We start from the raw sequence: 24,994 nt of genomic DNA, 5'->3' as shown, positions 1-24,994 counted from the left end.
TATCCTGTAAGGGAAATGTCCAAGTGAGAGAAAGGTATGAATATCAAAATGATAAGAGATGTAAAATCTGATTTACTCAAACAAATGTTGAAAGTCGCAACTCTCGCAGCGTTCTTCGTTCACTGTTCAATGTTGACTGTTGACTGTTGACTGTTTTACTGCTTAATGTAGAATGTACAGGTTTGTATATGATACATTTCTAAGTCAAAATGAATTAGATACAGTAATTATAGTAAACCGATTAAAGGATTGCGCAAAATGAGATGAATTATCTAAGACAGGAGAATCAAAACGCAAAAAGGTTAATGTCCGCTTGATAATGATCATCGTTCATCGTTCTTATTGATTGGGATGCATATATCAAGCCTAAGAGAAGAGGAAAGGAAAGTTATCTCTCAGTATCTATTTGAGATTTGGAAGTGATCAAAGGGAAAGATTTCTTTAACTGTTGTAGTCCAACCATCGAAACCGAATTGTCCATCGACTTAATCAAAACGAAGAAAGAGGAAAGAATCATCACCAAAAAAAAAATGTCCATTGTCCTTCATATCATCCACACCATTATCTACCAAAAGTTCCCGTACTTCCTTCAGAATACTGTCTCTGTCTTTGCCTGTGGTGGATTTGCGGTACCGGCCATTCCATACGTTGAGGTAACGGTACATCCCAATCCACGTATCCATATCCTTTCGACACCCTTCTCAATCTACTTTTCTCTCTATCTACACTCGCCCATCTACTTCTCGTCGACTCGGCAATGACCACACCTCCGATGGAAGGTGAAGGTAAACATGGGAAATCAACCATCTCCTCCTCTAATTCCATGTCCAATTCCAAGTTCCTTTCTGAGAATGAGTCAGTGGCACTAGGAGTAGAATATATTGAACTTGCAGAATCGATTGATCCGACACTGAGACATTCTCTGGTATGTCTACGAAGTATGTTCGGTCGGACTGGTTCAGGTCGAGGTGGAGAAGATAAGAATGAAGTTGGAAATTGAGGTTGGGACTTATATCGAGGTAAAGGTGGTCTTTCAAGTACCTTGACAACGGAAAATGAAGATACTTGAGAAGGGATGGAGGTTGTCAGAGTGATTGATTCGGGACGATGTATTTGGGTGTTGGAAGAGGATAGAGAGGCTACGACTCGGCTGATCGGTGCGACGTATATTGGATCTCCAAGCTATATTTGCAAAAGTCAGCATATCATGCGATGTCGCACTTCGAGTTTGAAGAGATAACAACTCACCATAATCGCGACTTGATCAATCAACCACCTCACTCTATTTTTTTTCTCTTCATCCCAAATTCCATTCGACGACCTTTCAACCCTATCTTTTTCAATGTTAATTAACCGATACAAAGAATCTTCGACTTCCCATAAACTCAAACCATCTTCAGACTCTTGATGTCTTCTGAACAAGTCCAAAACTTCCACAAGAGGTATAGGAGACTTCGGTACAAAAGACTGAGATTGGGTGGAAGCTGTAACGTGCTGACTTGCTGATGATGATGAGATGTTTCTTGCACCATTTGGTCTTGAGAGCGATAATATGCTTTTCATTTGAGAGGAAGATTGTCTTGGTTGCACGATTCTCAAGGGATTCGGTATACCGGATTTCGAGCTTCGAGGTCGTACTTTGGGAGTTACATCCGCGGTTGTAGTGTCGTTTAGAGTAGCAACCTCTGCAGAACCGGATTCAGAAAAATGGGTCAATTTTGTTGCAGGTGTCACAGGGTCTTCGTACGATTTCCCCATCCCCATACCCAACTCTCTCAACTCTTTCGAAGGGGATACCTGTTCACCATCGAATATAGCGAAATGTCGATGAATCTGTCTTCGATTCTTATCAATCGGGCCTAGAGAAGCTCTTCGTCTGTCGGGTGTGATCAGGTGGGAATGATCGTGACGATGGTACAGGGTAGCTTCCGAGGAAAGGGTCGAAAGAGGTTGATGGTGTCCATAGGGATAAGGATGACGAATAGTAGTAGGAGTAACGATGTGAGTGTCGAAGGTGGATTTGGAAGGTGAATCCTCCGTCATTGACGAGGGGGACAAGGGACATGTTGGCGAGATCGGTTCGATGGATGAGCGGCGTCCCTGCTTGCAGGAGATTATGCCCAACTCTTCCTGATCATCTTCTGGTAAAGCTGGAGACGGTTGTTGAGTAAGAGTAGAGGGGACAGTACTCAATCTCAGCTCCTCAGATGTGGTCTCCACAAACGATGCAGCAATTCTCGTTTTGCTCCTTCTTAGGCTACCTACCTTGGGTGGTAATCTCGTATATTTTCCTTCGATATCGGTCACATCAGGTACAGAAGCTGAACATCTCTCGTACCTTTCCCATTGAATCTGTGAGGCGGAAGGAGGAGGGGGAGGAGGAGTCGAAGGTGGAAGAGGGAAATGGTATTCGATAGCTTGAGATTCGGTATGATACTCTCTGTGAGCTTCTTGGATTTCAAAACACGATAGTCTTGTTCCTTCCGTTTGAGAATCAGTTGTGAACATTGAAGTCATAGTGAGAACTGAATGAGCACTAGCAGATGTCCGTCGACCAAAAGGCCCTCGAGCTGTATCCGTTCCTTCCGCATGCCCCTCGTCTTGACTTGTTTTATCCGATCCTCCATATGAAAGGATCCTTTTCCCCTCTTCTCGGACCGGTTGGTATGTTGGCTCGGCATGATCATCCTTCCCATCTTCGGAATCTGCTCCATGATAATGTCCATCCTCGTTCTCCCCTGAACTACTCTCCTCCAGCGTATCAGGTAATTGTGCCACTTCGTCGAAGAATTGGTCTAAATTCAGTGAATCCCTCTGAACTGAATTTCTGTCGAAAACCGTACCTCTATTGAAGGGTGAGTCGAATTTGTCTGACGAGATAGCAGAGTAACTCGTATTCACCAGCGGAGGAAGGTCAAAAGCTGATCTCATCGATACAAACACTTCCTTGAGACCCATCAAATCCTTTTTACCTATCATCTTCTTCTCCAGGTGAGACAAAAGCTCCTCAGCATGTTCTCTTCCTCCACCAAGAAACCAACTTTCATCCTCGTGGCCGTGCAAGTGATATCGCATCTCCATCAGTTGATTCAACAGGACTGTTCTGACATCTTCCGGATCCGTCAGACTCATCAACGACGAAGTGAGATCATCACGAAATGTCGTGCGTTGTCTGGTTATTGTATTTTCAGAAAAGGTCGATTGCCGTATATCGTCATTCCCATGTGAGGGACACGAAAACGTGAGGGTAGAAGGCGAAGTGAGGGAAGATGATTCAGGTATGACGGTACCTCCAAAGTAACCTGAAGAAGGTCTCGAATGATCTGAAGTTGGAAAGCGAAGTTTGCTCGAAGACGAGTTGTTCCTCTTGTGATATAGCCATTTGGGAGTGTGATGGCCGAAAGATCGTTTCCTGCCCATCCTGAAGGTCAATAAGGACAATGCACTTGGTGAGGCGAGTTGAGAATATAGATCTTCAGGTTCGGTCTTTGTGGTCGTACCGGTGTTTAAATTAGGATGAATTGGATTCGAGGAAGGTGATGACCAGAGTAAGCCAGATTGATCCGTCGAAAGATCCGTAGATGTATTATTGCAGAATCCCAATTCGTTTTCCAGCGTTGTGTCAATGAGATCCTTATTTTCTCTGTCTTCTATCCTATTCTTGATACTGGACAGCTCGTCGAATATAGCTTGATATGCAAGTCCAGCAGAAAGTCGTCTATGAATCCATGATCGTGCAAAGCTCTCGAGCTGTATGAAATCATCTTGATTTACAGTACTGGCAGTCGCAGTGGTATCGAAGGATTCGGTAGGATTCGCAATCGAAAGTAAAGCTGCTGTCGAATTCGAATTTGAATTGAACCGTGTGATAAGTTGGGAGCAAGTCACAAACCCAAGTTGGAACCTGAACCCATGTAAGATTGGTAAAATGTTGGTCGATCCTGATTCGCCTTGTAATTGTAGCTGCAGAAGGCAGAAAATAGAATTTTAACTTTGGATTCGACACGTTCCGTCACTCGGAAAGCTTGGGAACAAGTGCCTGAAGAATGAAGAATCAAAACTTACTTCGAATTCAACTTCAGTCAGACTTTTGCTTATCCAGTCTACCAGATTGTTATCCTCGATATCTAATTTCTTATCCTTCCAGACCATTGATATGTAAGAAAGGCAAAGTTCGTGTATGAGTGGTTCATCGCAGAACGGTCGACTACCTTCGCTTTGATTTCCTACACTTAATCTTGATAGTGCCTCGATGAGTTGAGAGCGGGTAATCTTAGGTAAGAGTTCAGTGGGAATGAGTGGCGGTGGTAGAGGTGGTTCGGTAGTAGGAAAATAAGCATTAGAAGGGAGATTGACGAATGGCAAGAGGGTTTTCATCGGTACTGAACGTATGAGATCTCGAAGTGGATCTGGAATGCGTATCTAGATCACGTCATCTTGTCAGCTCATTCTTCGTAGAGAGGGAGGATACTTCTTAGCTCACCACTTCCAGTATCTGCTGTATATCCCTACACCACTCTCGAACTTTTTTTCCTTCCTTCCACGCTTTGATAACGAATTCCACCAGACATCCTTCCAGTTCCCTGCTCGTTGCATTCCTTCTCTGTAGTATCTCTGCCAGCACCGCACTTCTGGTAGGCAGATCGAGTAGAGTCATCCTTCGCATCCGAGGGAACATGAGTGACATGGTGGGTGTACATGGTGAGTGCATCTTCTGATGTTACTCGAGATCGAAAGTGAGATGATGTGTGCGGCAAATGGATGTATTCAGTGTGAAAAATCACTTAAAGAATAAGGATGGTGATGATGACGACGACCAAGGGCGTAAATGAGGAATGATTAGGTGTGTTTATACGGTACGATGCCGATCTTTCATCCAAAGTGTTATAGGATGACCAAAGATATCTTCTTGAAACTCTTGATCCTCTTATATGAAATGCCAAGGTCATCCAGTCAGCTGTAATCACTGAGAACAAATTGATATCGTATGATATCTCTCCATTCCCCGTACTGGTACAGTGATCACGTAGAATGCTCGTTGATCGGTTCCGAGGTATTTCGGTGATATTGCATGATCTGATGGATGATGAAGAAATAGTGGCAGGTGCGGTGAGACATGTTGACCTGTAGTGTTCTTGTGTCGTGTCTTCGGCATATTTGCGCCTCGTCGTGTTGTTATTGATTTTGGTGATGATGGATGATGGAACAGTTGATGGATGATTTTGTTTATTCTCTGTTCAGGGATTGATTGATGACTGACGAAATTGATTAATGGCAAAGATCATCATGTCTGTGTGAGACACGATCCAAGCGTTCTTCGATGGCAGAGGGTAACTGGAACAGTACGTCAATGATCAATCCCATTATTCTGGCACCCTGTCAATCCGAAGATACAGTAAGATGCAGTCATATGATCCGAAATGAGACAGAATATCCAAAGGACTTCTTAACCTCTGCTTGGGGCCTTTGATCGTTCGAGAGAAGACCTGTGCGGCCTTGTTCATCCCTGTCATCTTGAGTACTCTCTCGCTTAAATTGGACTTTCATCGTGATTCATATCTTGATGGAGCTATCGACGAGGTGTGAAAGATGATCTGTGTGCTATTGCGCATGCAGATCATTCTGTTTCACACATCCATCATGTTATTCTTCCTCGGAATAAAGGTCATTTATACATTTGCGCTCGACCGAAGGCCTCATTGATATTGATGTGGGTGAAATACATTTGAGTCAAGTTGATATGGTCATAGATACAGTAGATGTAAGAAGAACATTACTTCACTTCGAAGGGGAAGGAAGAAGCACGTACTCCAGAAATTCTCAGGCTTGGCTTGGCTTAGCTTAGCTTGGTGAATCACCTTTTCAAGCTTCCCACGATTCCCTTCTATACAAATGCCCGACATCCAGGCCATACCACCCAACCATGCTATCGGACAGAGCCATTCATACGGAGTGATCACTGAAGTGCCATTTGACCGAGCACTTGCCAATTATGATATGACTACAACAGACACAGTTACAGTATCTGCATGATATGGGGCTATCCTTCCTTCACTCCGGATGAATGGATAGATGTATCGCAGAGTAATTCCGTTCGGGTAGTTCCCCTTCGGAATACTAGATCTTCAAATATCAGACTCCGTATTTATCGGAAACCTCTCTTGCCGTCTATGACGAGTCGTCAGGAACGGCAGTTGAAATTGAATGATTTACTCGTAAATACTACCTGTAAATAAAATGACCGAAGCGAGCGGAATTGTACATGTAAGCTCGAATAGAAGATGCAAGGATTAAGCTTTGAGGGATGCATATATGAGTTACAATAGCATGGGGATCGGATCGGATCCGGCCATCCTTGACCGTCAACCTAGGAAGGGATAGATAGAGACAAAAGACTGAACGTCCTATCATACAAGTCATATAATATCTCCAACTCTTTCACTCTTTCATTCTTCCATTCTTTCACTCTTTCATTCTTCCATTCTTTCACTCTTTTCGAGATACCACCATACCATCCTCCGACATGACTTCCAAACCTACATTGATCATATACGGTGCTACCTCATTTACCGCCCGAAACCTCTTATCATACCTCGACACACATCCCGAAGGAGATTCCTTTGAATTCATCTTATCTGGACGAAATCAACAGAAGTTGGAAATTGCCAATGGGAGATTACAAAGACCCCGAGAGGTGGTGAGTTGTCAATTGGATGATGAAGATGGTGTGAAAAAGCTGGTAGAGAAAGGTCAAGTGGTTGTTAACCTTGCTGGTAAGTTTCTCATCAGGTTCTTGTCAGCTCCAAGAGTAGAGTGACAAGTTGACTGTGTGCTTTTGTGATAGGTCCATTCAGATGGCATAACGCGGAAGCTCTGATAAGGCATGTCCAATCACGACATCATTTCTTATCGGAGTGCAAGCTGACATCATCATTAATCTCCATTGTGAATATATATATATAGAGAATGCTGTAGAACCGGCAAACATTATATCGATCTATGTGGAGAATCATCCTGGTTAGCAACGGATATCATCCCAAAATATGATAATCTTGCCAAAGAAACGGGGGCAATCATCGTTCCTTCCTGTGGATTCGATTCGATTCCTTCGTAAGTACATCACCGCATCTACTCGTTCAAGCCCAAGACGGTTACAAGCTGATTCATGATGCTGACATTGACCATCGAAGTGACCTTTCACTTTGGCTTGCACACAAAACTCTTCAAAGTCAATATCCTCATCTGACTATCCAAGACTCAACCTCGTTTTTCAAATTGAAAGGTGGTTCCATGTCCGGCGGGACCATACAAAGTATGCATTCTCTCGCTGAATTGCCAAAGGATAAGAGAAGGTCAGGGGAGTACGATTGTATTCCTAGTGGTGAGTGGATACAATCATCGCTCGTAATAAATGATAGATTGCTGATTTGAGGATATGGGATTGTAGATGGTAGAATCGTTAAATCAGTTTCACCCGTAAAACTCTTATATTCACTCTCCGATCCCACAGAGAAGAGGAAAAGACGATACGGTTCATTCTTCTTCATGTACCCTTATAATCGAACTATCGTCAGACGATCGCAGTATCTCTCACGACTGGTGCTGGAATAAGGTACGGCGAGAAAATGAATTATGCCGAATCGATGGATATTGGAAGAGGTTGGATTGGATCAACTATCTTTAGTTTAGTCTTATCAATTACGTTTGGGTTATTCTTCTTATCCAGTTTCGTAAGTCCTCCCTTGACTTATTTAGCTCTGGTTAGGCAGCAGCCCCCCTTAAAGAAGGCTTGGGAGTTACTGATATTAAGTAATGTATGTGACTAGGTGAGGAAATTGTCGAATTATGTATTACCGAAAACTGGAGAAGGCGTATCAGACGAGTGAGTCCATTTTTGATCTTACCATTCTTCTGTCTAATCTACAGGATTACTTTCCCACATGACACTGAATTGCTGATTGGTTGATACGTGATACTTAGAAAACTATTCAAAGCTTCATACGTCGTCGATAACCTTTCCATATCTACTCCTTCGACTGATGGTCAAACCATGAAAGTATGGACAAAGTTCAAAGCGGATGGGGACCCAGGATACTTAAGCACATGTTGTAAGTCTACCTTTCGACTAACTCCCCCACACTACATATCGGACGGTATATCATATGGTGTGTAAAATCTAGGGCATAGGATATCATCAATCAGATCAAAAAGAAACAAAGAAGAATAAAATTACAAAAGCTGATTAGTGTATTTCATTGTTTTGATATCATTAAGACTTATTGGCAGAATCCGGTTTATCAATCCTCCTCGACCTTCAATCCTTACCTCCTATAACCAAACAAGGTGGATTATTAACTCCTTCTATAGCATTCGGAGATATATTGTTAGATAGATTAAATAGATCTGGTAAATTCCAGATTACAAGTGAGATTGTAGATACTAGTGATAACAGAAAGATCGATTAGAAAGGTTTATAGCATCGAAGAGCATATTCGTATCATGTTTTATTCTACCAATATGTCATCTTTCAAAGGTATTCTGTACTAGTCAAACACTCATACTATATTATAGTATATAGTATCATGATATATGCATTAAAACATTAAATATGTACCCTGATCATCTTTACAACTATATCAATCAACTGCATGTTATATCATACGTTGTACACTTCGAAACACCTCTAATATCACGTAGTATACAAATACTCCATCATCTTGACTTTTCCCTTCTGCCACTACCTACCGCATATCGTACTGGCATATACCCCTACTCAATAACCATCTCTCCAGATCTTAAATCCTAAATCACCTCCTTCTCCCCAGAACTTATCTTCTTCAGTCCTCTCATCGACTTGAACACCATCATGCTCCCTATGAGTATCACCACCATGTGCCTCAGTCTTATCCTCCTGCTCTTCGTTCTCCTCTTCGACCGTCGATAACCTATCTCTTTCCTCATAATCTCTCAACCATCTACCTCTAGCTTTAACTGTATTAGTTTGTATCTCATCGATATAATCTTGGATTATTTCGTCATCGGCTTGTTCTTCATCTTCGTCGTTAGAAAACACTTCAATGTCTTCTCCTAACACCGTTTGAGCAGGCGATGGTATCCTTATGTTCCTCTTTCTTCTCTTTCCTGTGTCAGTAATGGGCACCTGAGCCTTCCTAACCTGAGCCATCATACTTGCCTGTCCTCTTGTAGTAGACTTTGGCTTGGAAGTTTTAGTGGTAGGCGGTAGTCGAACGGTATTAGCAATAGCAGAAAGTGGTTTAACAGGTTTAGGTATTTTCTGTCTTGGTGGAAGTGGATCTTCTTCCATATCTTCGTCAATATCAACATCAACATCAGGATCATACCTCTCATCAGTCTGGTTAGAAGTATCCGTGCTATCTTTAGTAGTATCTTCGAACCTCTCGTACCTTCCAGAAGGAGAATGGGTATATCTAGCTCGTTTACGTCGTTGAGATCCATATTTTCTCCTGTGGTGTTTTGATGTTGTTCGTCTTCTCTTGGTACTTAATTTGGTCCTTTGCGAGTAATTGGAGGAATCAGAATGGTGGGAACGATAAGGCCCTCCTGATTCGCGAGAATGAGTGGAAGGACAATAAGCATCATCATCTTCCGTTGTTGATGGAGTGGTGTCAGAAGTATAGCTGTCACTATCAGCTCCAATCTCGGTATCATCAGTGTAGTATTTATCATGGTGGGAATGAGGACGGCGGCTGTTATTCCGGCTCCACCGATGATTCTGTGTGTGAGGCGATCGATGTTGGCATCGTTCTTCAGGGGTTTGAGGATGAGACGATAGATGGGTATGGTCGGAAGACATCTATGTTAGTGTTAAGTATCGATTAGCTTATGACATCATCGGACGATACAACTCAAACTAGACCCACCGAAATATCACCGTGTGGCTGATCCTCCAGATTCAGCATATCAGGTCTGAGGAGGTCAAGTCCATCGACCGTCTCATCTGCTATTCTCTCCAGATCATTCACGACCTTTACACTTAATCTACGAGGTTCGCCAGATTGAGAAAACTCTCTCTGCCTTTTGGCCTTTCTGAGCTTGACGATTTCCTCGTGAGCCTGTTGTAGTCCAGGAGGCGGAGCAGATCTGTTGGCTGCTTGCCCGTGAGCAGGTAGTGAATCCGATACTGGTTCGTACCATTTTGTCGAAGTGGTGTCGGTCCACCCAGGACTCGGCTGAGGATGAGCCAGCTGATTTTGATATTGAGAGTGGATATCATGAAGAATCTGTCGCACCTGATGACTTGAAGTTGGCGTCATACCTGATCCATCTTGAATGTTGCCAGAAAGATCAGCATGTGATTGAGGAGGAGGTAAGTGGAAAACTTCGGGCGTAGATCTGAATCTGACGTGATGCTCGCCGTTTTTCGGTGTGAGGATTTGAGAAGTCGGAGAGGTCTGATAGTATGGATTACCTGGAAGAACCATGTGATCTGGTTCGGGATTGTAAAACTGCTGGGTGGATGATGTCTGCGAATATTGCTCTTGGTTGGACATTTGCTGGTATTGCGGTATGTTCATGGATGTTGTGGGATACTGCTGAGCTTTGTAAGGAGGACCAGGTATAGAATGATTCGCACCATGATGATGATCAAGGGCAGATCCTCCAGATTCTGGATAGAACGGTTGTTGGCTATGTGACGATTCGGAAGAAGGGTAGTGCGGTACGTTAAAAAACTTATTATCACGTTGAGGGGTCGACGTGGCATCTGAGGTATACCCATCGAATGGCTGGAAAGAGCTGATGGCCTGAGTGGAGTGATGGGTTTCATCTCCCCCGTTCTGCCAGGATTGAGGATGAATATTCGACGCTGTACCAGGATAAGAAGATGTTGAAGGAAGAGCGGGATATCGAGCGGTGCTTTGGTCAATATAGCACCGTTGATCATCGGAGACGAGTTGATTGTTATAAAGGGGATATCGATCTTGAAACGAGAAGGAGTTTTGCTGGGTGAGATCAGGATCGTGCTGAAACGGTTGCTGGGGTAGTGTAGGATGAGGTCTTGGTTGATGAACATGAAGAGGCTGTTGATTTTCCGGGTATTGGTGCTGCTGATGAGCCTGAGATGGGTGAAGCAGAATATTTGGCTGTCCTTGATGGACGTCGGTTCGAGTTTGGTTAGAAGCTCCGTACCCAATGTTATTTTCCTGATACTGGTGATAAGGTAATTGTTGCGGTAAAAGACTTGGAGTCGGTGCAGGTGGTAAGCCATGGAAGGAATCGCCTCTCCTACGAGCTTCACTTATATAGTTATCTTCTTGGGGCTTAGACGATTCGACTTCATGTCTTCTTGCGTAAGCAGCCATCAAGCCTGTGACATCGCTTTTGTCGGCTGCCAGTTTGAGCCAGGATGGAGTATATCTAGTCTGTAAGTAATAAATGATGATATCGATCAGCACTAACGTCAGAAGTAACATACCTCTGTTATGGATGGAGGGAAAGGAGTAGACCATCGTTGTCTATGGTGGACTACTTACAGCTTGGGAAGATAACGTAGTAGGTCTCCTCTGCACATAATGCTTATTCCAGATATCATTCTTCTTCGTATTTTCAACATCGTTCATACTGATCCCGAATTTCTCTTTGATAGTCTGTTCCTTTGCGCCCCTTTCCTTCTCCCTCTTAGCCTGCATCTCCTGATACAACTTCCTTCCTTCTGCATTGGGTGGTAGCCTGTTATACTTGGCATTGTATGAGAAGTTCCTTCGTTTGTCGTACAACGATACTGGCGTCTCTGAGCGACCCCTAGTTCAAGTTCGTTGCACAAGGTTAGATTGATTTCAGCGGTTTGGCTAGGGGAGATAAGGGTTAGATCAACTCACGGATCTTGTTTATGCCTTTCTAACGACTCCTTGAATTGTTGAGCTAGTGTCTGTATTGGCATGGTGTGACGTTGATGGTACTCGGGATGCAGCTGACATACGCTCTCATTCAGCTCTATTGATACGAATATATCTAGTCGCTCATCGTTTCCTTGTCGTTGAGGGAAAGGAAGAGGAAGAGGAAGAAGAGATTGGACAGAGTAAAGTCAACCGCGTTCAATGTTCACTTTACCGCCGGTGATGTCGACAAATTCAAGGATGAAACACCACGTGGGAAAGGGAAATAAAAACTGAAACGCACTGATCGCCAATCCCCCTGAACTCATTCGATCGACCGTGCCATAACGGATCACTCTTTTCCACTTTCACACCTCACCTTGATATTCTAGACTACTGTTCACGGGCCATACAAGGACATGCATGTACTCATACCACGACATGATGAAACATCCGCCTAGAAGAACAGCAATCACACTCACTCTCACCGTACCAAAGAGCTAACTAAAGCTCGACTAGTGGACTAGTTGCCAAGTGTATATAAAACAGACATCCTTTCATACTAAAAAACTCCACAAAGTACTCATCCAATCTCCCTTGTTCACACTCACATTCCCACTCATACAAACTCGTACCATCTAGCTGGATGCCAAGATAGATTCTGGCAATTGTACTTTGGCTCCATCAAGCTATATAACTTCTCATCAACAACCTACGAAAACAGATTCATCACAAATCACACTCTTTTAGCTTCCTTCCTCAATTCAAACATATCAAGATGTCACATACACCAGTAGATGATCATTTCATCTCCAATCCTGATCTCGATCTCCTAGGTCATCGACCTCACAAATCCGCTATATTGTTATTCCAAGCATTGACTGCGACGGCGGTATTTCGAGTATGGCCTTCATTGGTATTTATCGGTGGATGGTCAGCAGCGATCGTGATTATTAATCAACAGACTAAAGCAGATATGACCGTTCCATCGACTTTGTTAACTGCTTTAGGTGAGTCAGATATCAATTTACTTGTCTACAAACGAAGTGAAGTAATTTCAATCATATTGACTTGTAAACTGATAGGTGTGCTGTTGGGTTTGACCTTAAGTTATCGGTAAGTACACACTATACCTCTCTACATTCAGTGATTATCTCTGATTACTTGATGTATATCACAGCACCTCCTCAGCCTACGGTCAATATGCAGAAGGCCGTAAATTATGGACACAAATCATTCAAGCCAATAGAACATGGGCTAGAATCGTATGGATTCATTGTAAGCCTATACTACGGCTCTGTAAATCATTGATTTCAAGCTCATCGTATATCATCGCTTCTTTCCCTCTTGTCGCTTGTAGGCCCTGATGCTATACGAGCCACACCGCCTGAAGATCCCCAACTTCGAGCTGTCGAAGAGACTCGAGCGGTCATTGAGAAAGCTACGTTGGTCAGGATGGGTCTTGCATTTGCAGTAGCTGTAAAGCATTACTTGAGAGGTGAAGAGGGAATGTGAGTCTTGCTTCTGTTTCCCTCCTTCGTCTTCTCACACTCGAAATCCACAGAGGACCGGAAAAATGGTTTCTGTTTGATCTAATAGATCGAATGACACTGACCTCAATTTTTTACAGCCTCTACGAAGATCTTTACGACCTAGTCAAATTCATCCCTTCACTTCACTTACCATCTGGTATCCCTTCTTCCGAAGATGCAAATATCGCAACGGGCAAATTTCCAGGAAAACATCATCATTCGTCATCTATAACAGTCAATTCAGGTACCGAGCTCAGAACGTTATCTTCGCCTTTACCTTCTGACGCTAGTCAGTCCGGTCCGAACCCAAGGATCATTGCTAGACCTGCATTACATCCTGCAAGGGATCCACCAAAATTCAGATTTTCTGAAACCTTTCCCTTTAAGTTCCTCGTAACTAGACGACAGAGGTATAAGGCTGCTGGAAGAGCAGCGATGAGAGAAAGGATGAAAACTGCCAAATCATCTGGAGGAGTTGGTCAGAATGTTCCATTGGAAATCACAATGTTCATGTCTTCCTGGATAGCTAATCTACAAAAGAGAAAGACAATTGATGTTCCCACGACGAATGCTTTGTTGGCTGCTCAGTTGTCTATGGCTGGGGCGTTGAGTAACTTGGAGCGAATTCTGTGAGTGTGTTTATCTACCGGATCAAGAGTGATTACATTCAATGAATTGGGGCTGGGATACAGTTTTATTGATATACTGTGCTACGTATTATGATAGGACCACCCCTATCCCATGGTCTTACAACGCTCATATATGGGAAGTCACCTGGATATACTGCTTGGTCCTACCGTTTCAACTGTACGGTGCTGGATTTGGTTGGATAACGATCCCCGCTGTGGTGGTGAGTCTAAACCGGATCGAAGTGATAAAACGGAAAGTCAAGGCTCATGGACTGACATCGATCTCGGTTTAACCAATCTCAATCTTAGATTACATCGTATATCGTCTTGGGTTTCGCTGAAATAGGTTCGGAAATTGAAAATCCATTCGGTTACGATAAAAATGATTTGAATTTGGTAAGTCTCAATTCACTTCTTCGCTTTGCTTTACGAATTTTCATGGATTTTTTTTTGCTGAAGCTTGTTGATACTCGATTGATATGATAGGATTTCTTCACGAACAATATCATCAGAGAAGAATTAGCAGCCATTACAGCAAGACCTTTCTCACTCCCTGACGAATGGATATTCGTCAAGAACAACGATACCCTCGGACGAGTAGGGATCGGAGCCGACGAACTGGCTGCGAAAGGTTTAGAAGAAGTCAGGAGTTCCTTGGCTGGGTTGAGCGGAGAGAAGGCACAGAATGCAGGATTGAGAGGAAGAGCTAGGAGTCCTGTTTAAGTGGGAATTGGAAAACCTTCATACGCATTGACACTCATTCAAACTTTTTTTTCCGAATTCTTCATTTATTGTTTTACAGTCAGTAGTATAGATATCCTGCTTCCTTCGTCGACTAGGAATCTCCATTATACCATTATAGATGTACTGTACACATAAAAGAATTCTGATTTGTATATATTATGCTCAATACCTTCATTTGTATATATTATATTCAGCATCTTTATCTGTATATACATTAGTATCACTCAATCAATCTGTCCAGATTTTCGCATCTCACACTCGTTCACTCGTTCACATGCAATGCATAGGTGGTCGTAAACAATACGTGATCGATAAGTTCAAGACTGATCAGTATGGTCTGTCATCATGATTAGACCTTTTCACTCGATACGCGCCCTCGAAAGTTTCTTTATATTAGACAAGCCAATTGACATTCATGAAAGCAAGATGATAGCAGGAAAAGGGCTGTTACATTTAAGTATATTTGATGATATCGCAATTTAGATAAAACCACATCTTATGCCATCTCAACATCTCCACCACCGTTCGTCTGATCATTGTAAACCCAACAAACAATCAGCTGAATAAATGGTACCTACGTATGTCATGAAGCTTACCGAGTTATTCATGAAACTATCTAATTCTTTATCCAAATCACCTTCGGATTTGGGTCCACCCCCACCTCTCTTGCCACCTCTACCACCTGGACCGCCTCGACCTCTTTGAGGACTATCGTGTTACCCCTTATATATCAGCTTACTTCCGGGCCACCCTGGAAAAGGTAGCTGAACTTACCCTCCTCTACCTCCTCTTCCACCTCTTCCACCCGCAGGTGGGTTAGCAACTACACCACCACCTTGAATTCTTGATAGCAACGATTGACCACCTGCATTAGCGTGTCCAGCTGAGCCTGGACCGCCTGGACCTGGTCGAGGTTTGGCTACGATTGGTGGGAGGAGACGAATCGAAATTGTTTGGCCTAGTTTAGATATTGAATATTTAGCATGAAAGTTATGAATGAAAACATGACAGCGATTTGTGTGTAAATGAAGGAAAGGTCATGAGAATTTATCATGAGGACATGGAGAGAAAGGGTGATGATGATATTTCTAAGTAAAATCAATTTGAAATATTGTATATGTCGATAACTCACCTTTCGTCATAGCTCCATCAAATTTGTTAATTGCGATCTTAGCTTGTTGAGGAGAAGCGAATTCCATAGTAGCTTCACCTTTCGATCGACCTGATCTATCGTACTGTTTTGGTGTGATTTGATGATCGATGGGGATATCTGCGGGATATAACGAACAAGGTGGATAAGCTTCTAAGTCTCTTTTAATCGAAAAGTGGATTTCAGCTTACCAAATAAGGGAATAGAAGAAGGCGGGGCATAAGCATTAATTTTCTATCCCTTCAAATTGCTATCACATATCGAGTCCGCCTTTCCCAATCATCCTGCTGACACGGCAACTACTGTTCCAGCATCCAGCCCAGATCGCCGAAACCGATAAAGGAGGGTCGGAGCCGTATGTAGAGCCTCATTTTGTTCTCTGCTTCTTGAAAAATGGTGATAGTGGAAAATGATAGATGGATGTCAATCGCTTACACGTATAGTAGGTCCTTGAACCAAAGTACCAGCTTGTGAGAAGATTCCCTAACGAGTATACCAAAGAACGTGTTATGATAAGCTTGACTTTCTACCATAATGGGCTGGTACTGCAAAACCTGGACGTTAAGCTTACCTTTAGATCTGCAGGAGTGACTTCATAATGTAACCCAACAACTTCGATCCTAGTTGAGATTCCCGTAAATCCAGCACCTGTACCAGTCAAACTAGCTGTGTTCGTTCTATCCCCTCCTCGTCGATCGTTACCATTACCGGATTTAGGTCCTTGGTATGCGTCATGTACCCATTTCTCATCGGTAGATCTGGGTGGTGGTCTCTATAATTGAGTTCAGACGTCCAGACGTTGCATCAGCTTGATTGCTTGATTCAAAGCAGAGAAGGACTGACTCACAGAATAAGGTGAATTATTCGATCTCCTTTCGTTCCCGCTGCTCACTCTTGGCGCTCTGCTCTGTTTTCCTTGATTTTGAGAAGAGGGAGCGGTCTTTCGCTTTTCAGCGACTATTTCGTCAAGTGATTTGTCGAGATCCATCTTGGTTTATGCGATTGTGGTGTTGTAGGGTGATAGAGTGAGATAGACAATGAGTGTGATGAGTAGAAGAGATGAAGAGATGTAAGATGTAGTAGGAGTTTACGATGAAGCTCCGAGACATGACTACTGGGTAAGAGTTAGGCTCGCCACCTCCTCCACTTCGGCCGCCTATCGCATTGATGCAGTGCCTGACCGGACGCGTCGAGGTCAAGCTATCATCTTCAACTTCGAGTCCACCTTAAATCGCAAATCAGAGATTATTTTGGATCTCTTCTTGCCATTGCAACCTCATTCATGGCCACGTAGATTCTCACTGATCACCATGGTCACCCGGGAAACTCACTCGCCAGATCCACTAGCTCTCACAGATGACTTTGACGACAACGAGGAGATAGGAGAATGTATAGTCGTAGCTCGCACTTCACCCAAATACGCTGTCGCCTTCACACCCAAGAAAAGGAAGGAACCTGTAGTCGAGATTGTCACACCACGGAAGAGGAAGAAGGTAGAAGATGTAGATAATACACCCAAGAACACACCGAAGGAACCAAAGACACCTTCCGTATCGGGAGCAAGAGCCAGTCCTACTCCTAATGGTAAGACCAAGTCCAAACCAATCGGTTCTTTATCTGGATCAATCACCACACCCAACAAGAAATATACATCTACGTCCACAACCACACCTTCTCTCAGCAAGTCCACCTCTACACCGAAACTGAAGGGTACGCCCACGTTAGCATCAAGTCTACATAAACCATTACCTACACCCCCTTCCGGCCAGAATGGATCAAGTAGAAAGAGGCCTAGGGTATCATCGCCTGCTAAGTCCAGTTCAGGTTCAGGAGTCGCCAAAGCGTTAACATTCGATGATGAGATATTTGAGTCGCCCCAGTTCAATACCAAGAGTAGAGAAGAAATAAGCAGACAGACGTTCTTGGCCAACGAGGCATTGAAGAGACAAAGAGAAGCTAGGAACTTCAATTATAAAGGTGAAGCTTCTGCTCCGAAATTAACTAGATCAGGTCGGGTAGTGGGTCATGATGTGACTCCTTCGAGAGATAGTGAAGAGCTGGATGAATATGGTGGTATCATATATCATAGGGACGAAGTGAACCCGCTAGGTATACAAGCTCCTATTATACCTGACGTAGAAATTATAAACGATTTACAAGAAAAAGAAGATTCTGATATAGTTATGGATGATGATGGAGAACAAAAATCGATTAAACAGATAGAACAATTACCCAAATCAGCTCGAATGTATTTGAAGAATGTACTTGCCACGTTGACTTCACAAGGTACATCTACGAACCCACCACCATTCGTTGATGAGGAGAAGAACGAAGCGTTAATTGGGATTGTGAACTTATTGAAAGGGACGGTGGAGAGAGGCGAAGGGAATAGTGCGTTGGTTGTCGGTCCAAGAGGAGTTGGCAAAACTAGAGTAAGCTAGAAAATCCTCCTCCATTCTCGGGATGATCAGCTGATGAGTATGTGGGCAGACTGTTGCTCGAGCATTGAATCTCCTTCCGTCAACGTCCAAAACTTCTCCGGTCATTGTGCGCCTCTCAGGGCTGGCACAGACGAATGATAGGCTGGCGATTAGAGAGATGGGTAGGCAGATAGCTGAAGCTGAGGGAACGAAAGTGGAGAATGATGAGGAGGACGTAGAGGAGGAAGGAAATGACGAGGTATGTCTGTCTCGTACGGCTAAGTACGGTGGTTGGACTGACAAGATGACGTTCGTGTGTCTGTGTAATAGGAATATGCCCCTACGACTTTACCTTCGCATCTACTTGCTCTTCTTACCCAACCATCACCAAGGGCGATCATCATTGTAATAGAGGAATTTGATCTGTTCACTGAGCATGCCAGACAGGCGTTGCTATATTGCTTGTGTGAGCTGAGTAATCATGTCTGGTCATAGCGCAGCTAACAAGTGCATTTTTATTCAGTGGACGTCGTTCAGAGTATCAAAACTGGTCCAGTGGAAAATACAGGCAGAGGTGTGGCCGTATTGGGTGTAACAACTCGTATTGTAAGTAGCCTTTCGACCTCACCGCATACCCTGGTATTATCATTGACAGTGACTTTTTGTAGGATACTTTACTTTTACTTGAAAAACGAGTTAAATCTCGATTCTCCCATCGTACTTTCCGTATACCATCTCCGATCTCTTCTGAAGGCATAGGTTGGAAAGCCCTTCTGATGGACTCGTTGATACCTTCTAAAGGGAAAGAGAATGAAGATGATAGATGGAAAGGGGATTGGCAATTCGCTATACAGGTGGGTAAGGGTATTCATGCCCTGGTTTCAGTTGATGAATCAATGGAATAAATGCTGACTGGATGATTGGATGATATAGATGTTGTTGAAAGTGGATAGGATAAAAAGGAATTTAGATAGATTAACTGGTCTGACAACGGATGTTAGGAATTTATATAGACCATTTGTGAGCTTATGATGCTCAGCTGGATCTCTGATTGTCTCCAATTTAGCTGATTGGGAGTCATTGCAGATCTTGCCTGTACTTAGCGTACTTTCATCCAAGATCGATTTCATGTCCATTCAGGAATTAGCGGATAGTGTGATTTCTCAGATCGAAGGTGCAGGATGGGGTCTACAGCTGAGCAAGTTGAAAGGTAGGTCCTACTTCTGTATCTAGTGTTCTATACGAATACGAATAAACGAGTTGATTTGGTCTGGTATTACTGTAGGTCTACCTCACCCTGCTCTGGGTGTGTTGATCATCACGAAACACCTCTCGTATGCTGGTAGAGAAGAATTCAATTTCGCTCAAGTCGAAGAAGAATATTTGAGGTTTTCGAGGACGAAGTTGGTGGGAAGTGGGAAAGTGAGATGGCCAATTGGTGTTTTGAGAAATGTAAGTTGATCCGTCTGTGTACGACCTACGAATTACAAATCGATCTCATGACTAGTTGATGGTAGTGCTAATTGAGAATGGCAATGGGGACATAGGCGTTTGACCATTTACTGAAAATGTCATTACTGGTACCAGCAAGTAACGCCTCGCTGAAACCGCAATTCCAGAAAGTCAGATGTACACTCTCACCGCATGAGATTGTAGGTTGGTTCAAAGGTGAGGGAGCGAATGTGTTGGGTCCGGAGTTGGGTAATTGGGGTAGGATGATGGGTGGGCATGCGTAGGGTGTGTGAAGCTGTTTGTTTTTTGCTCTGCTCTCTGCTTGTTGCTTCTTGCGATATATCGGATCGGGATTCTTGTATATATGTTTTGCATTGCTCATACTTCCATATCATCTTGTGCATATATATACACTGTAGGACCTGTCATTATTGTAGCTATATCAATGCATTGATTCTTGTTGTGACATCCTCCTACCTTAATCTGAGACTGAATCACGAGTGGAGGGACGTTTCGATCGAGAGATAACGATTTTCCCTCCTCCATGTATGAAATCCCATTTCTTTCTTCTTCTTTCCTCCTCTTCTCCTTCTCTCTTCTCCTCTCCCTTTCACAATGACCAATCAATCATCGTCCACATCACAATGTCCGCCGCAAGGGAACTTAACCAAGAGAAAATAGCATTCATCGAAGCTGCCATTGAACATGGTGTATTGTTATTTGGAGAGTTCACTCTGAAGTCGGGGAGGTGAGTTATCTATCTTACTGGTTACAGATGGATCATTTGAGCTGATGTACGTTTATTGTCATGATTCAACGATTCATTTTATCTCATCATTCAATCTCACTCAACTGAATATCTGCTTCATATGTTATATGACCGAACGTCAAATTGGTATCGATTCATCGACACAGGAAATCACCATATTTCTTCAACGCCGGTCTCCTCTACACTGGATCCCTCCTCTCTTCCACATCCAAGGCGTACGCCAAGATCCTCACTTCATCCCGTATACCCGAATTCGACGTGTTGTTCGGTCCGGCATACAAGGGGATTGCGCTGGCTGCTATCACCGCGGTGGACCTGAGTAGAGCAGGAAGGGAAGTAGGATTCGCATATAATAGGAAGGAGAAGAAGGATGTGGGTTTATCTTTCAACCATTGTCATGAGGATGACTGTACTGATTATCTGTTATATTCTACTCCCCTTGTCCAACATCACTATCATCTACTTCATTTATTACAAATCACTATCATCCATTCCATTCATTCTGTATGAATTATCGTCCTTTCGATTAAACCGTATATTACCACCCACAGCACGGCGAAGGAGGAGTTCTCGTCGGATCCCCACTCAGAGGTCGAATCGTCATCATCGACGATGTCCTTACTAGAGGTACAGCCATTAGAGAAGCCATCGAAATAATCAAATCTCAACCTGAAGCCACCCTCGTTGGGGTAGTACAACTTGTTGATCGACAAGAAAGAGGTACAGGAGAAAAGTCGACGGTCCAAGAGGTTGAAGAGGAATTTGGTGTTCCGATTGAACCTATTTTGAATTTACAGGATATCATTGCGTACCTTGAGAAGAAAGGGGGATATACTAAGGAGTTGGAGGATATCAAAGAGTATAGAAAGAACTATGGGATTGAACTTTAGTGGTTTTAATGGATAGTCATTAGGTTGGGTGCAACGTTACTTTAGAGTCGAAGATGTTATGTGCAAGATATGCATCTGCTACGAATGGTGTTTTAGTGATTATCCTCGGACGTACTCTCTTTGGCTGTGGTGTTGGTCCTTTGATATACGTCGTTCAAAGGCGTCCTTCACAAACTCATACCATGAACAAAGGATACATATACAGCGAATATTGATATGATATACTGACTTGCAGATATCCCTGATGAAGAATATCTTTGTACTGACGAGCATTTTTTCATCAATAACTAACTATATACCGTCGCACTTTCATCTCTCACATCATTCACCAGACCATATGACAGCAACAATGGCAAACCACCCTTCACTCGACTTCCTCCTTGATGGCGGTCTAATCCCTTCTTTACCTACAAATGGTAAAGTGGGACATCAAGAACTGATGGGTATGGGTATGGGAATCAAACGGCCTTCCCATAATCCACCTCCCAACCCCAATCTGCCCGCTCAACCTGCGATACCATTTACCCGTCCTGGAACATCCCCTCCTCAGCCTGTACTTGGACTACCTTATATGCCCAGTAACCTACCTCCTAGATTTACATCGAACCAACCACACACCCAACAAGTTGCGGTCACTAGGAGTTCTTCGGAGGGCAAGAAACCTAATGTACATGGATTGACCCAGGGTCATAATCAGTACAGCAGTAGAAAGACGTATGGACATGGGCTGGGACATGGAAAGAATCATTCAGTCTCCAACATTCCCCCATCCCACCACCAACCTCAACCTGAGTTCCATTCCTCTGACCAGGTCAATGAGAACTTGGTATCAGTTCGAAGAAGTTTATCATTCCACCAAATCCAAATACCTCAATCACTTGTACCTGGTGGTGAGTCCAAACTACATCACTCGATATCCGATTCAGCCGTTCATTCAAATTCACATAAACGATCAATATCAACTTCGATAACTCGTCCTGCATCTTATTCGGACAATCAACCTAGTGGGATCAGATTAGGCAATAGAGGTGACGAAGAGGTGATTAAGCATTTATTGGATGTACTAAATTCGTTAATACCGAAAGAAAGAGCTTTAGATAAAATCCCAGATGGGAAGGGAGTGTTGGATCCTTTGAGTTTGTTAGTTCCCCTTTCGATCATGTTAGAAGCGTTGGTCAATGAACGAACTATCCTGAAAGACGAATCATCAACGGTCAGTGAAAGTAAGTTACCATTATTGGCTGATGGGGTAAGTATGGTGTTGGAAGAAGGTGAGGTGAATTGGAATATATTGAACTGGTATATAACTTCTTTCGGTCAACTTTTGAATGGTTTAATACCTTTCCTCAATTCCACCACCATAATCAATGGTGATAAGCGAGAAGAGGAGCAGGATCAAGAGATTATAGATGATTTGATGAGATCGATCAGAGTATATGTAACAAAGATGAAAAAGGTTTTCGGGGAGATAGCTTCGCTGTATGTAGATAGATATTCTTTTGTAAGAGGTTGGTGGGATGAGGAGGGGATGAAAGGATCCGCGGGGGAGGTGGGTAGTTGGGCAGAGATGTTGGATATCTGAATGAGTACTTCATAATTGTTATTTGGTGTCTGTTTTGGGAATGGAGGACTAGTGAATGATAGCGTATGCATGATGGGTCTACAGATGGGTCAGTGGGATGATATGCGAGTATATGTATATATGCAAAGAAGCACTTGACGAGTACAAGTATGCAAAGTGAGGTGACCTGAACGCGCCCTACTAGAACAGACGTTATTATCGGCGTTTAGTTCTTTATCACCTAAGTCCGATATGCCACACCCTCTGACCCACCCATCACTCCGCCTCACTCCGTTTCCTCCACTCATAGCGGTAACCCTCTCACCGTACACACACCACACTATGCTACTGACCCTGCAATGGTTGGGATTCTCACTCTGCACTCTACGCACTGCACACCATCCATCCATATTACCTGAAATCTTCAATTCCACTACTACTCTTTCTCTTTCTTCTTTAGCCATCAACATTCAAGTGAGTATACACATATATCAACATCAACGTATCATCCCAAGTAGCGGTACCCACACAGGAGTAGATCAATAGGAGGATAAAAGATCAAAGGGAAAAATAAAATAAAATAGTAGAACAGAAGAGAGGAGAAATTTTCAAAGCAATCATCGCTACTTGGGATATACACACTCAACAACAAATCATCAAAGAATCTTTGCTAACATAAGTTGCTATTCATCGTAGAATGGGTATTACTCGTGATTCGCGCCACAAGCGCTCTGCTTCCGGTGCTCGAAGAGCCCACTAGTGAGTGACAACTAGAATTACTGGAAGGAAAAAAGGATATGCGTTGATATACTGGGGTATGGTTTGGTTCTTTAGCCGAAAGAAGAGAAAGTTTGAGTTGGGTAGACAACCTGCCATGACCAAGCTCGACTCTTCAAAGAGGATCCACGAGGTTCGAACTCGAGGTGGTAACACCAAGTACAGAGCTCTCCGATTGGACTCTGGAAACTTTGCTTGGGGTTCCGAACATGTCACTAGAAAGACTAGATTGTTGACTGTCGTGAGTATCTACTCCTTCTCTTTCACAGTATGGTGATGGAATGTATGTAAACGACGTCGAACATCATGGAAGGGATGAGGGAAATGCAGAAGCAGAGGATCATGAAATGGAAACTTTCCCTCGTCTCTAATGATCGTTGCTAATCCGTTCAACCTCACGTAGCGATACAACGCCACCAACAACGAGTTGCTCCGAACCCAAACCCTCGTGAAATCTGCTGTTGTCGACGTTGATGCCACCCCCTTCAGACAATGGTACGAAGCTCACGTGAGTGTTCACCCATCTCCACTTTATCTCATGACTGTTGCTGATATTCCGTGGTGAATTATATAGTACGCTCAACCCGTTTCCCGAGCTAGTAAGAACGCTGCTGCCACTGAAGAGAAGGCTGAGGTGAAACAATCCAACCACGTCAAGAGAGTCCTCGAAGAACGAAAGAAGGATGCCAAGATTGATCCCCTCCTCGAACAACAATTCAGAGCCGGTCGATTACTCGCTATCATCACTTCCAGACCTGGTCAATCAGGTAGAGCTGATGGTTACATCCTTGAGGGTAAGGAATTGGAGGTGAGTTGTCATATCATTGTAAATGATAAAGCTTGTTTAGTACAATTGGCTGATTGCGCTATCGCTCAATAGTTCTACAACAGAAAACTCCAAGTCCGAAAGGCCAAGCACGCTGCTTAAACAAATTTATTTACTTTAGAAATAGTTTGGGTATTCAGTGTAGGAAGTCTTTTGTATTGTGGAAGAGAGATGGATTTTATGATTTCTCGATGTGCCCAGATTGTATGTGATTGCAATGAGGGGAGGAATCGGTTGCAATTATAGCGCGCAGGGAGAAGTAATAAGAGCAAACATCTGACCATGAGTTGTTGGCGAGACACAGCAGCTCAGTCGTTATCATACTTGGACAAGCTATTGTGTATCAACTTGCGTGAACATCGTCCCCTATCCTCGATTTGAGAAATGGT

At 43.3% G+C, this 24,994-nt stretch overlaps 9 protein-coding genes across 9 annotated transcripts; 6 read left to right on the top strand and 3 right to left on the bottom strand.

The window, feature by feature from the left end:
* Positions 1-561: 561 nt before the first annotated feature.
* V865_001999 (uncharacterized protein) lies at positions 562-4,687 on the bottom strand (the record flags this gene model as incomplete). Its single annotated transcript, XM_066225811.1, has 4 exons — positions 562-1,182; positions 1,249-3,963; positions 4,066-4,422; positions 4,484-4,687. 4 exons carry the CDS (start codon positions 4,685-4,687, stop codon positions 562-564), a joined length of 3,897 nt encoding a protein of 1,298 aa, XP_066081908.1.
* Positions 4,688-6,523: 1,836 nt separating this feature from the next.
* V865_001998 (uncharacterized protein) lies at positions 6,524-8,465 on the top strand (the record flags this gene model as incomplete). Its single annotated transcript, XM_066225810.1, has 9 exons — positions 6,524-6,773; positions 6,845-6,881; positions 6,964-7,110; positions 7,191-7,381; positions 7,448-7,531; positions 7,585-7,730; positions 7,827-7,882; positions 7,981-8,108; positions 8,275-8,465. 9 exons carry the CDS (start codon positions 6,524-6,526, stop codon positions 8,463-8,465), a joined length of 1,230 nt encoding a protein of 409 aa, XP_066081907.1.
* A 308-nt stretch (positions 8,466-8,773) lies between these two features.
* V865_001997 (uncharacterized protein) lies at positions 8,774-11,920 on the bottom strand (the record flags this gene model as incomplete). The annotated part of the gene is made up of 4 exons (XM_066225809.1): positions 8,774-9,835; positions 9,903-11,402; positions 11,514-11,781; positions 11,859-11,920. 4 exons carry the CDS (start codon positions 11,918-11,920, stop codon positions 8,774-8,776), a joined length of 2,892 nt encoding a protein of 963 aa, XP_066081906.1.
* Positions 11,921-12,633: 713 nt separating this feature from the next.
* On the top strand, positions 12,634-14,739 carry V865_001996 (uncharacterized protein; the record flags this gene model as incomplete). Its single annotated transcript, XM_066225808.1, has 8 exons — positions 12,634-12,865; positions 12,941-12,971; positions 13,036-13,133; positions 13,216-13,366; positions 13,486-14,016; positions 14,114-14,237; positions 14,326-14,412; positions 14,503-14,739. The coding sequence occupies 8 exons, from the start codon at positions 12,634-12,636 to the stop codon at positions 14,737-14,739; spliced, it is 1,491 nt and encodes a 496-aa protein (XP_066081905.1).
* A 517-nt stretch (positions 14,740-15,256) lies between these two features.
* Positions 15,257-16,898, bottom strand: V865_001995 (uncharacterized protein; the record flags this gene model as incomplete). The annotated part of the gene is made up of 7 exons (XM_066225807.1): positions 15,257-15,289; positions 15,357-15,468; positions 15,535-15,718; positions 15,893-15,995; positions 16,346-16,393; positions 16,482-16,682; positions 16,758-16,898. The coding sequence occupies 7 exons, from the start codon at positions 16,896-16,898 to the stop codon at positions 15,257-15,259; spliced, it is 822 nt and encodes a 273-aa protein (XP_066081904.1).
* Positions 16,899-17,220: 322 nt separating this feature from the next.
* On the top strand, positions 17,221-20,066 carry V865_001994 (uncharacterized protein; the record flags this gene model as incomplete). The annotated part of the gene is made up of 9 exons (XM_066225806.1): positions 17,221-18,342; positions 18,401-18,589; positions 18,661-18,796; positions 18,854-18,936; positions 18,999-19,184; positions 19,264-19,350; positions 19,417-19,540; positions 19,616-19,782; positions 19,878-20,066. 9 exons carry the CDS (start codon positions 17,221-17,223, stop codon positions 20,064-20,066), a joined length of 2,283 nt encoding a protein of 760 aa, XP_066081903.1.
* Positions 20,067-20,426: 360 nt separating this feature from the next.
* Positions 20,427-21,441, top strand: V865_001993 (orotate phosphoribosyltransferase; the record flags this gene model as incomplete). Its single annotated transcript, XM_066225805.1, has 3 exons — positions 20,427-20,530; positions 20,698-20,923; positions 21,103-21,441. The coding sequence occupies 3 exons, from the start codon at positions 20,427-20,429 to the stop codon at positions 21,439-21,441; spliced, it is 669 nt and encodes a 222-aa protein (XP_066081902.1).
* Positions 21,442-21,790: 349 nt separating this feature from the next.
* Positions 21,791-23,023, top strand: V865_001992 (uncharacterized protein; the record flags this gene model as incomplete). Its single annotated transcript, XM_066225804.1, has 1 exon — positions 21,791-23,023. One exon carries the CDS (start codon positions 21,791-21,793, stop codon positions 23,021-23,023), a length of 1,233 nt encoding a protein of 410 aa, XP_066081901.1.
* A 676-nt stretch (positions 23,024-23,699) lies between these two features.
* V865_001991 (ribosomal protein S8.e) lies at positions 23,700-24,707 on the top strand (the record flags this gene model as incomplete). The annotated part of the gene is made up of 5 exons (XM_066225803.1): positions 23,700-23,761; positions 23,837-24,020; positions 24,183-24,287; positions 24,354-24,587; positions 24,660-24,707. 5 exons carry the CDS (start codon positions 23,700-23,702, stop codon positions 24,705-24,707), a joined length of 633 nt encoding a protein of 210 aa, XP_066081900.1.
* Between the last annotated feature and the right edge of the window lie 287 nt (positions 24,708-24,994).

The sequence above is a fragment of the Kwoniella europaea genome, chromosome 1, assembly GCF_036810445.1.
Source record: "Kwoniella europaea PYCC6329 chromosome 1, complete sequence".
Lineage (NCBI taxonomy): Eukaryota > Fungi > Basidiomycota > Tremellomycetes > Tremellales > Cryptococcaceae > Kwoniella > Kwoniella europaea.
The sequence above is the reverse complement of the archived record's forward strand: the minus strand, read 5'-3'. Positions and strand labels throughout refer to the sequence as shown.